Genomic DNA, 13,192 nt, shown 5'->3' on the forward strand with positions numbered 1-13,192 from the left:
AAAATCTAAAAATATGCTTGATCAAAAAGTTCTCGCAATATATTCAGAAATATCATATGAAATTCAATTCAAATACAAGTTTATGCCTCAAAAGTGATATTATCGGCGTGTCTTTTACAAATGTCAAGCAACCGAACTCAAATCAGAGCCTTAGAGCGTAACCTGACGGTTGTTCCGGGAACTTTTTCATCAAGATGGTATATAGACTTGAACTATTTGAAGAGTATAGATTTGTATGTGTGTGGGTGTGTGTGTGTGTGCGAAATGTGAAATAAAAATTCTTCTCACACGCTTTAACGTTTAAACCTGGATTGTCACCAAAGGATGAACGGTTCGTAACCAACGTTCAAACCAAAAAGAAGAAATGTTTAAAGCTCGACTTTACCTTATGATGTGAAAACATTTCCCACTCCATTTCACTCCGAAAATCTCAAAACACTGGCATGATGGGTTCGAATTCGAATTTAGCGTGTCGAGAACTTTCGAAAAAGGTTAGTCTGGTTTTTGGTACAAAATTTGTGTCGGTCCAGCGCCAAGTACTGCTCCACCTGATCTTTCCAATGCAGAGGAGGAGGCCTTCCCCTTGCTCTGCTACCACTAACTGGTACTGTATCGAATACTTTCAGAGCCGGCGCGTTTGTATCCATCCTGGCGACATGACACAACGAAGCCACTGGATCTTTATCCGCTGCGCTATGTCTCTGTCATCGTGTAGCTCATACAGCTCATTGTTCCATCGCCTGCGATACTTGTCGTCGCCAACGTGCAAAGGTATAAAAATGTTCTGCAGAATCTTTCTCTCAAACAATCCAAGCGACGCTTCATCGGATATTGTCATCTCCCAAGCTTAGGACAGGCATGATGAGAGCCTTGCAGAGTGTTAGTTTTGTTCGTCAAGAGGGAATTTGACTGCCCAATTGCCTACTTGAGTAGGTAGCACTTGTTGGCAAGGGAGATTCTTCATTGGATTTCAAGGCTGACATTGTTATCGGCGTTAATGCTTGGCCTGTGCTACCAGCCTCGAAAGCAAAATTTTTCCAACTTTTAGACCAACTATGCCTTACCCTCCCTCCCAGCTATGGAATTTTACATCATTTCGTAAAAATTTTTTGTTCGTAACCATACTCACTTTGGGTAGGGCGACTACATATGGCCTTCCGTGGCTTGACGATTGTCTCTACCGTAGTGAGTGCCAGGCATTGGCGGGCTTACCTCAAGTTACTTACAACTTTTCAGGATTCTTCTTGTTAAGAAGCGTTTATTCAACATTAAACTATACTTTCACTACAGTACTTTAAACTGCAGCCTCATTTCCTACCCTTTAAAAACTGTAGATCTTCATATAAAACGTAGTAAAACTCCCCAACTCTGTATAAGTATGCGAGAATTGTATATTAAATGGTCACATCCAAGAGCTACAGTATTGCAAAAAAATAAAACACATTGTCACTGGAATACCAATCATTTTTATAGGCCCTCAGTAGTGGCACAAATAAATATCGTAATGATTTCGACCACAAAACCACTGCTACCCACCACACCAACACAGAAGGTGTCCTTAATCGTGCGAATGGCATATCAACTGTTGAATCAGCTGCAAAAAATACAAATATCAACCAGAATGGCGACAGTAATGATGACGGCACTGACGCCGCTGCCTCAACAACTGTGGAACAGCGCAAATATGCTGCGAAAACAATTAGCACACATGTCACTGACGTGCCACATCCTGCAGCAGCCAGCACAGCCACAATCGCTATCGCCACCACAAAAAACGCAGATCTCAACAGCAGTCAACAGCGCAACGACAGAGTGCCACAGCCGGTAGTGAAAGCACACGCAGAAGGTGTTGCCGACATCGCTGCAGCACCACCCACCGTCGTAGTGAGCAGACAACGCCTGCGGCAGAAATCACGCATCCGACCACAGGCTCTGCATAAAAGGGAGCGCCAACAACAGCGACAACGTGAACGCGAGCGTCTTGTACAAATACAGCGCGTCTACTGGAAGGAGAACGCTGGAAATGAGGAGGGTGCCTTACCAACCAGAACCAAGGTATCCGATGTGGCAGTGCAGCAGCACACACAGGTATCTCAGCAACGGTCTGCATGAGGGAAACAACTCAAATTTAAAAAATGGATATGAGTAGTATCTACTCGCACATATACTTATATACAATACTAAAAAAATATACACATAAAAAAGAAAGTAATGACAGAAGAGCGGAAGCTGCGACACAGCGGTGTGTCAGCTTATTTTGAATTTTTAGTGGTGGAAGTCAAGTTGATTTCGGTGAAGGAAAGTATTTGCTCATATGCCGCATTGTGTTGTGGCTGCCCCTACCCCTACTGCCATCGGCAAACCCTCCGACACTACCACAAATAGACTTCTCACACATTTGTATGATATCAATGAAAATATAAGCAGAAAAAATGGGTCACACTTATGTACGTACATTTGTAGCTGGTTGCTCGCTATTTGTTATTTGGCTGCACTTGGCATTTTATGTAAATTGTGCGGTTAAATACAAGCGGTTGCCTTCCTCTGCCACTCCCTTCAGAAAATTTGGAGCATTGTATCAAATATGTATGTATATATGAATGTGCCCATGCAGCTTTTGGTTTGTAGTGGCTGTAAGTATTTTTTTGTTGCTTTTAGTTTTTGCTTAATTATGCTGGCGCAATTTATTCACTCACTCTTTCGCTAGTCGGTTAAAGCGAATTCATGCATATGACATTTTTACCCATACTTTCAAGTTTTACTTTCAGAAAAAAGTGCATTTCTTATACCAAATAAGTAAAATAAACAAAAACTAAATGCATTTGTATTAACTTAAAAACAAATTTTTTTATTGTAATGAATTAATTCATATAAAAATTTAAAAAAATCAAAAGAATAAAATTAACTAAATTAATCTTAGTAAAAAATAATATTACAAAAACAAAATAAAATAAAATACTAAAACGTACAATAAAAATAAAATATAAAACAATATGAAATTGAAAAATAAAAGAAATAAATTAAGTAAAATAAAGTTAAATAACAAAAATTAAAAAATATAAGACAAAAATTTAAAAAACTAAATAAAATAAGATAAAATTAAATAAAATGAATTAAAATAAATACAAAATTCAAAATAAAGTAATATAACAAAAAGTAAATACAATAAAATAAGATAAAGTAAAATAAATTAAATAATTAATATGAAATAAAATATTATAAAGAATAAACTAAAATAAAATTGGATAAAAATTAAAGTATAAAAGAAAAGAAAAGAAAAGAAAAGAAAAGAAAAGAAAAGAAAAGAAAAGAAAAGAAAAGAAAAGAAAAAAGTAAATGGAATCAAATCAGGTTAAATATTTTAAAAATAAATAAAATTAACATAAAAAATAAAGAGTAATAAAAAGTAAAATAATTTAAAATATGAGAAACCCCAATTTTTTTGAAGTTATAGGTATAAAATAAAATGAGATAAGAAAAATGGATAAAAATAAAAAATACGGAAAAAATGTAATACATGAAATATATATGAAATAATATAATACAATAAAAATAATTAAAAATATGGTAAAAAATCAATTTTTTTAAAAGTTAAATAAAATAAAATGAGTTGAAAGAAAATAAATAAAAATAAAAAATAAGAAAAAAACTTAAGAAATAAAATATATATTTAATATTATAAGATAATAAAAATAATTTAAAATATGATTAAAAAAATAGTTAAAAATAAATAAAGTGAAATAAAATAAATACAAATAAAAAATAAGAAAAAAAACTTAAGAAATAAAATATATAAATAATATATATTAAGATAATAAAAATAATTAAAAATATGTTAAAAAATAGTTGGTTGGTTGGTTGGTTTAAGGGTGACCCCGCATCGGAGTGCCACATAGACCGCAAGTTGGGTCCGTCGTGTTGCCCTAGAGCTCATTATATTATATGATTTCCCCCCCTAACCGAGATTTTTATTATAGATTTTGATCAAAGATATTAATTCGTTTCGAGAATTTAATGAGAGATTCGGTTTTCAGGTCCGAGAGTACTGAAAGATTGTCAATTGTTGGAAAGCCTAGAAGAGCGAAAAATAGTTAAAAATAAATAAAATGAAAGAAAATAAATACAAATTAAAAATGAGAAAAAAATTTAGTAAATAAAATATTTAAATACAATAATATAAGATAATAAAAAATAATTTAAAATATGGTAAACAATTAATTTTTTTTTTTCAACTTAAATAAAATAAAATGAGATAAAAGATAGTAAATATTTATATATAAAAAATAAGGAAAAATTTAATAAATAATATAATAAAGGGTGGTTAAGTTTCAAGGGCCGGTGTTGATTTTGAATAAAATACAATTTTTTTAGAAAATTATTGTCATTTTTATTTATTATGATAATATTGGTATGACTCAATTACGCACAGGACAAAATATTGGCAAAATGGCCGCCGCGGCCTCGACAGCACACCTCCATTCAATGATCCAAATTTTCGATGACGCTGAGGCATAATTGAAGTTCTATGCCGTTAATGTGCCGAATTATCTCATCCTTTAGCTCTTGAATTGTTGCTAGCTTATCGACGTAGACCTTTTCTTTCAAATAACCTCAAAGCAAAAAGTCCAACGGTTCAAATCACATGATCTTGGCGGCCAATTGACATCGCCGCGACGTGAGATTATTCGGCCATCAAATTTTTCTCGCAAAAGAGCCATTGTTTCGTTAGCTGTTTGACAAGTGGCACCGTCCTGTTGAAACCACATATCGTCCACATCCATGTCTTCCAATTCGGGCCATAAAAAGTTCGTTATCATCTCACGACAGTGAAATTCACAGTAACTGTCTGACTGGCCTACTTTTGGAAAAAATACAGCCCAATGATGGCGCCGCCCCATAAACCGCACCAAACAGTCACTCTTTGTGGGTGCATTACTTTTTCGGCAATCACTCTTAGATTATCATTCGCCAAAAGCGGCAATTCTGCTTATTGACGAATCCACTGAGGTGAAAATGTGTCTCATCACTGAAGATGATTTTCTTTACGAAGTGTGCGATATGCATTTTGATTTGAACGCCCATTTTCATAATACGCCTGAATAACTTAAACGCTTTGCTCGATTGTGTATCTTTCCATGGTTCAAATTGAATTAATCTGAAATTAAAAAACGTTAAATGAAATGCAGAAAAAAGCTTGACGTTTAGGTGGGGTTTACATTCAACATCGGCCCTTAAAATTTAACCACTCTGTATATATCACATATTTTGCACTTAAACTCTGTAGGTCGACTACACGCGGGCACACAAGCATAGATTTCTAATAAGGAAGATGGAACCACTATAAATTAATGCGATTCCAGAGTGGGCGACATCCACAAAAAACAAAAACAAAAAAAGACTCTTTGTCGGGTGTATGGCCGAGCTCCTCCTCTTATTAATGATGTACGTCTTGTTGGTTTTACACAAATGGAGAAACCTCCAGTTTTATGTCGCCTCCGAACGGCAGATGTTTTTTTTTTATGAGGGCTTTCTCTCTGGGTTGTTTGCCATTGTTTGCTGAGGGGCGACACAGAGAACAGAGAACGTTAAATATAGAGAATTCTCACGAGCTACGAATAGTGTGAATTGTCAAAAATGAAGTGAAACCGCGAACACTATTTCACCTCGCTTAACTCGAAGGCGGGGAAGTTCTTAACAGACCTGATTACAGTGAATTATGTACAAGTACATTGGCTCTGCTCAGTTTTTGGTTTCTGTATGAAATCAAATTGACAAATGCCGACGGCATTTTGCAAGGCATTTGCTTGTGCATTTTTATGTTCCCTTGGTAAACGAAAATTTATTCAATTTGTATTTTCAAACAAATACAACCAAATAAAGATTTAAAATCCAAGATTTAAAATCAAAGTAACTTTAATGCACACATTTTGTTGTGTGCGTTTTAGTAAATTTGATGAAAATTTTTACTAATTTTTCGAGTCGAAATTAATTTTAGACAAAAATTCAAAGAGCATTGAATATATGTATGTATATCAATATATGTATATATACATACATATATTTTGTTAGTTATATTTGCGCAAAAGTTCAATTGCATCTTCAATTCTTATAGTGTTAGAAATGTATGTATGTATGTGCACATGCACTGCAGCAACAATGACCTACCTCACGACGCATTGCCTTATCATATTTATGTGCATTTGAATATGCATTTTTTGGTCCTGTGCCAAACGAAAATTTTTTAAATTTACCTATGTATATTACAGGGAATAATTCATATATGTATGCATTTTATAGATAGTACAAAACTTTAAAATTTAAAATAAATAAAAGAAAACTTCAAAGAAACGTATTTGCATACATATATGGGACAACTAAGTTCTATTGCATCTTTAATATAGTGTTGCACGCATATGTATGCACTGAAGCAACATGACCTACCTCACGAGCATCGCCTTATCATATTTCATGCAATAATTAGGATGTAAATATTCGAATGATCGAATTCCTGCAAATGCTAAAACAACTTCTTCTGCATATGCATCGACGCATGTGCATGTGCGTATGTATATGCACACCTGATCCCTAACTATATCTATATATCAATCAATCGATCAAATCAAAAAATTCTGTATACAAAACGCTTCATTACATTTTCATTACCAGGCACACAGGAAGATGGCACAGAGAACGTTAAATATAGAGAATTCTCACGAGCTACGAATAGTGTGAATTGTCAAAAATGAAGTGAAACCGCGAACACTATTTCACCTCGCTTAACTCGAAGGCGGGGAAGTTCTTAACAGACCTGATTACAGTGAATTATGTACAAGTACATTGGCTCTGCTCAGTTTTTGGTTTCTGTATGAAATCAAATTGACAAATGCCGACGGCATTTTGCAAGGCATTTGCTTGTGCATTTTTATGTTCCCTTGGTAAACGAAAATTTATTCAATTTGTATTTTCAAACAAATACAACCAAATAAAGATTTAAAATCCAAGATTTAAAATCAAAGTAACTTTAATGCACACATTTTGTTGTGTGCGTTTTAGTAAATTTGATGAAAATTTTTACTAATTTTTCGAGTCGAAATTAATTTTAGACAAAAATTCAAAGAGCATTGAATATATGTATGTATATCAATATATGTATATATACATACATATATTTTGTTAGTTATATTTGCGCAAAAGTTCAATTGCATCTTCAATTCTTATAGTGTTAGAAATGTATGTATGTATGTGCACATGCACTGCAGCAACAATGACCTACCTCACGACGCATTGCCTTATCATATTTATGTGCATTTGAATATGCATTTTTTGGTCCTGTGCCAAACGAAAATTTTTTAAATTTACCTATGTATATTACAGGGAATAATTCATATATGTATGCATTTTATAGATAGTACAAAACTTTAAAATTTAAAATAAATAAAAGAAAACTTCAAAGAAACGTATTTGCATACATATATGGGACAACTAAGTTCTATTGCATCTTTAATATAGTGTTGCACGCATATGTATGCACTGAAGCAACATGACCTACCTCACGAGCATCGCCTTATCATATTTCATGCAATAATTAGGATGTAAATATTCGAATGATCGAATTCCTGCAAATGCTAAAACAACTTCTTCTGCATATGCATCGACGCATGTGCATGTGCGTATGTATATGCACACCTGATCCCTAACTATATCTATATATCAATCAATCGATCAAATCAAAAAATTCTGTATACAAAACGCTTCATTACATTTTCATTACCAGGCACACAGGAAGATGGCATATGCAAATATAAATATTGAATTCAAGCAAAACAATGCTTATTAATATACACATATGCATGTACATACAACCGCACACACAGGGCATTCGCTTTATTCCTCAAAATGCGTATGTCGTTCAAAGCTAAAATTCCATGCCTAGCGACTACAAGAACAAAATGCAGTCATAGACGCAGGCGTAGCGGCCATCATTCTAGTTGCCATAGCGCTGAACAGTCGCGGCGGCGCCGAACAGTTTCAACTATTGTACTGTGCAACAAAAAGTCATCTTCAAAAAATTCATTGATAAATTCGAGCTCATAGTTCTAAGAGCAAGAACTTTCATTCATAAAACGAGCCGCCCATATGCCAATTTTCTCGACAATTCGAAAATAGTCAATATTTGAATATTTCGCGTAGAATTATTTGCCAATATTTGATAAATCTTCAATTTTTGTCAAGTCGAGTGCCCGCGGCATCGTACATATGTATGCAAAAATATATGTATGTAAATATGTCTTTCTAAATGCTCGACAGCCGCAGCTGCTGTGCGTCAAGTGCGCGCATGAGCATACAGTAAGTTGCAGAAGAAAACAAGTAGCTTAAAAAAAGGTCTGATTCGGACATTTTAATACTAAGATAAAATTTGGAAACAATTATTTTATGTTAACTGATAGTAGGCAAATAGTTAATTAGTAGATTACTTTACGTATGTAGTTTTTCAATTGATAAAAAGTGCACAAAACATATGCATATATCTGCAGTTAGAAACTTACTCTGAAATCAGAGCATTTGAAGATGCCTGTAAACATGTCAAGGTTACTGTACATACAATGCTGTGCCTATGAATGTGCGCTGCGCCTTTGAATGCGCGCTGGATTTCTTGCGAAGTTTTACCGTTTTATCTTGAGCTGTGGCTGGTGAGCATACATACACACAGCATATACATATGCGCAAATGTATATAAATTCACAAATGTATATAAATTCACAAATTTACATTTGCATATGCCATCTTCCTGTGCGCCTGGTAATGAAGCGTTTGCTATAGAGGATTTTGATTCAGTTGAAGGGAATTCAACAAAGTTTTACAGACACCAGACAGACAGACATAACATATGTACATAATTTGGATGATTTGGAGAAATTCAAATATATAGGTCATATTAAAAAGCTACCTAGCATTCTTTGCTTCTAATCACCAACAAATCCTTATCGACTGCTGCTAAATTTACATAATTCAGCCCCTTACTGTTAATTTTTGTTGAAAAATGTGTCTGTGGTGAAATTGTCTTCGCGAGACGAGTACCCCTCGAAAATGAACACTTTCCAGTCATTAAGACTTCTCTATTCATTAACGTTCTCTGGATGGCATATGCAAATGTAAATTTGTGAATTTATATACATTTGTGAATTTATATACATTTGCGCATATGTATATGCTGTGTGTATGTATGCTCACCAGCCACAGCTCAAGATAAAACGTGCTCTGCAGAGAACGTTAATGAATAGAGAAGTCTTAATGACTGGAAAGTGTTCATTTTCGAGGGGTACTCGTCTCGCGAAGACAATTTCACCACAGACACATTTTTCAACAAAAATTAACAGTAAGGGGCTGAATTATGTAAATTTAGCAGCAGTCGATAAGGATTTGTTGGTGATTAGAAGCAAAGAATGCTAGGTAGCTTTTTAATATGACCTATATATTTGAATTTCTCCAAATCATCCAAATTATGTACATATGTTATGTCTGTCTGTCTGGTGTCTGTAAAACTTTGTTGAATTCCCTTCAACTGAATCAAAATCCTCTATAGCAAACGCTTCATTACCAGGCGCACAGGAAGATGGCATATGCAAATGTAAATTTGTGAATTTATATACATTTGTGAATTTATATACATTTGCGCATATGTATATGCTGTGTGTATGTATGCTCACCAGCCACAGCTCAAGATAAAACGGTAAAACTTCGCAAGAAATCCAGCGCGCATTCAAAGGCGCAGCGCACATTCATAGGCACAGCATTGTATGTACAGTAACCTTGACATGTTTACAGGCATCTTCAAATGCTCTGATTTCAGAGTAAGTTTCTAACTGCAGATATATGCATATGTTTTGTGCACTTTTTATCAATTGAAAAACTACATACGTAAAGTAATCTACTAATTAACTATTTGCCTACTATCAGTTAACATAAAATAATTGTTTCCAAATTTTATCTTAGTATTAAAATGTCCGAATCAGACCTTTTTTTAAGCTACTTGTTTTCTTCTGCAACTTACTGTATGCTCATGCGCGCACTTGACGCACAGCAGCTGCGGCTGTCGAGCATTTAGAAAGACATATTTACATACATATATTTTTGCATACATATGTACGATGCCGCGGGCACTCGACTTGACAAAAATTGAAGATTTATCAAATATTGGCAAATAATTCTACGCGAAATATTCAAATATTGACTATTTTCGAATTGTCGAGAAAATTGGCATATGGGCGGCTCGTTTTATGAATGAAAGTTCTTGCTCTTAGAACTATGAGCTCGAATTTATCAATGAATTTTTTGAAGATGACTTTTTGTTGCACAGTACAATAGTTGAAACTGTTCGGCGCCGCCGCGACTGTTCAGCGCTATGGCAACTAGAATGATGGCCGCTACGCCTGCGTCTATGACTGCATTTTGTTCTTGTAGTCGCTAGGCATGGAATTTTAGCTTTGAACGACATACGCATTTTGAGGAATAAAGCGAATGCCCTGTGTGTGCGGTTGTATGTACATGCATATGTGTATATTAATAAGCATTGTTTTGCTTGAATTCAATATTTATATTTGCATATGCCATCTTCCTGTGTGCCTGGTAATGAAAATGTAATGAAGCGTTTTGTATACAGAATTTTTTGATTTGATCGATTGATTGATATATAGATATAGTTAGGGATCAGGTGTGCATATACATACGCACATGCACATGCGTCGATGCATATGCAGAAGAAGTTGTTTTAGCATTTGCAGGAATTCGATCATTCGAATATTTACATCCTAATTATTGCATGAAATATGATAAGGCGATGCTCGTGAGGTAGGTCATGTTGCTTCAGTGCATACATATGCGTGCAACACTATATTAAAGATGCAATAGAACTTAGTTGTCCCATATATGTATGCAAATACGTTTCTTTGAAGTTTTCTTTTATTTATTTTAAATTTTAAAGTTTTGTACTATCTATAAAATGCATACATATATGAATTATTCCCTGTAATATACATAGGTAAATTTAAAAAATTTTCGTTTGGCACAGGACCAAAAAATGCATATTCAAATGCACATAAATATGATAAGGCAATGCGTCGTGAGGTAGGTCATTGTTGCTGCAGTGCATGTGCACATACATACATACATTTCTAACACTATAAGAATTGAAGATGCAATTGAACTTTTGCGCAAATATAACTAACAAAATATATGTATGTATATATACATATATTGATATACATACATATATTCAATGCTCTTTGAATTTTTGTCTAAAATTAATTTCGACTCGAAAAATTAGTAAAAATTTTCATCAAATTTACTAAAACGCACACAACAAAATGTGTGCATTAAAGTTACTTTGATTTTAAATCTTGGATTTTAAATCTTTATTTGGTTGTATTTGTTTGAAAATACAAATTGAATAAATTTTCGTTTACCAAGGGAACATAAAAATGCACAAGCAAATGCCTTGCAAAATGCCGTCGGCATTTGTCAATTTGATTTCATACAGAAACCAAAAACTGAGCAGAGCCAATGTACTTGTACATAATTCACTGTAATCAGGTCTGTTAAGAACTTCCCCGCCTTCGAGTTAAGCGAGGTGAAATAGTGTTCGCGGTTTCACTTCATTTTTGACAATTCACACTATTCGTAGCTCGTGAGAATTCTCTATATTTAACGTTCTCTGACAGCTATTAGAAAAAAACCCGTAGCAAACCTTCGAGTGTATTTCTGTCATGAAAGAGGTTCTCATCTGCCGTTCGGAGTCAGCTGAAAAGGGTCTCTATAAAATTCATTTAAATTATTATTTTTTAAATGAAGCAGGAAATGAAAAGTGAGTATATCAATTTTTTGGGCCTTGGGAAAGATTTAAGGGGTAGCACCAAGGAAAACATACAAATATGCATATATATATTTTTTGCTTTGGCAGCATATAACCTTTTGTGCTTTTGAAAACAGGTCCATTGTATTTTTTGAGAAATATCCAAAGTGGTTTTTAATGAATAAATAAATTTCTCAATTAAGTAGCTGGACAAGGAACTATTACAACATTTTATTATATATATATAAATTTACTATAATCATTACTGGTTTGAGCTTCAATACACTACGGTTAAAGAGTAATTCTCCAACACACACACTCGGGCAGTCAAGTTTACACACATAGACTACGATACAAAGACTTGCGGAATTTTATTTATTTATACATTTAGTTTTATCCCAAACGTAAAAGCGAACTCCTCAAAACTAAAAAACAGTATTGGGTTTCCCTTTAGCTTGCTTGGTTTGTTTTGAACAGAAATAACATTAACTCACAAAAAATTAAAATTATTTATATCCTATGTAAGTACCTATTTCTGATCAACTTTTTTCCCCCTCCTTTCCTGCCTCAGTATGCTGCACAAGCCAGCGCGAATGCTAACGCCAACGCCAACACCAACGCCAACGTCTACTCAGGTGACAACGTCGCACATTCGAAGCATCTAACCAAGCGTGTAGAAAACCACCACTTTGATTATTCCGCCCCATCACCTATGCCCGATCTAAACCTGAACATTGGCCCATCTGTAGTGACCAGCGCATTAAATGTAAGTTTTTGCGAACGAATATGTAACTTGGTAATATTTGTGTTTTGAAAAGTGTACACACTTGTTTTTTATTATATTTTAACATTAACTAAAATATCCCTTTATACTTTCTTTTTTCTTACTTCACTTTATTTTTCTTTTTTCCTGCGCTTAGATACCAATTGGAATTTTGCGTTCACTGCAGGAATCATTGGGCGGCTTGGGCGCTGCAAAACAAGGATCTGCTGTCAAATATCACTAAAAGGCGTGGTGATAAACTTATGGAATTATATAAGTTATATGTGTAAATGATTTGTATGTAATCGATAATAAATATATAGTACTTTTTTCAAAATGAAATAAATTGTATGGATATCAATAATGAATTTAGGCTAGGAATTTATGCGATTAACAGGCTAAATTTACCTCCCTCTGCCATCACCAGCAGATATCGCATCGAACAATAATGATAGAAACAAGAGAGTGAATGACGTCACATTTGCAGAGTTGTGCAGTGTTGCCAACCATTTTCTATACTCAAAATGCGAACATTTTTAAGTTTTGTGTTTGTTTCTTTTTGTTTTTAATTTAAAGTTAGC

General features: G+C 34.1%; 1 protein-coding gene across 2 annotated transcripts in view; it reads left to right on the top strand.

Annotated features, from left to right (window-relative positions):
- Positions 1 to 12,956, top strand: part of LOC128868500 (uncharacterized) — a 64,094-nt gene extending 51,138 nt beyond the window's left edge. The window contains exons 4-6 of one of the 2 annotated variants that reach the window (XM_054110661.1): positions 1,474 to 2,088; positions 12,420 to 12,614; positions 12,769 to 12,956. In XM_054110661.1, the coding sequence (XP_053966636.1) occupies positions 1,474 to 2,088; positions 12,420 to 12,614; positions 12,769 to 12,855 (897 nt within the window). In that variant the 3' untranslated portion in view covers positions 12,856 to 12,956. The remainder of the gene's footprint in view (positions 1 to 1,473; positions 2,089 to 12,419; positions 12,615 to 12,768) is intronic. The other variant, XM_054110662.1, reaches the window with a different exon arrangement.
- The last annotated feature ends 236 nt before the right edge of the window (positions 12,957 to 13,192 follow it).

The sequence above is a fragment of the Anastrepha ludens genome, chromosome 6 (genome assembly GCF_028408465.1).
Source record: "Anastrepha ludens isolate Willacy chromosome 6, idAnaLude1.1, whole genome shotgun sequence".
Lineage (NCBI taxonomy): Eukaryota > Metazoa > Arthropoda > Insecta > Diptera > Tephritidae > Anastrepha > Anastrepha ludens.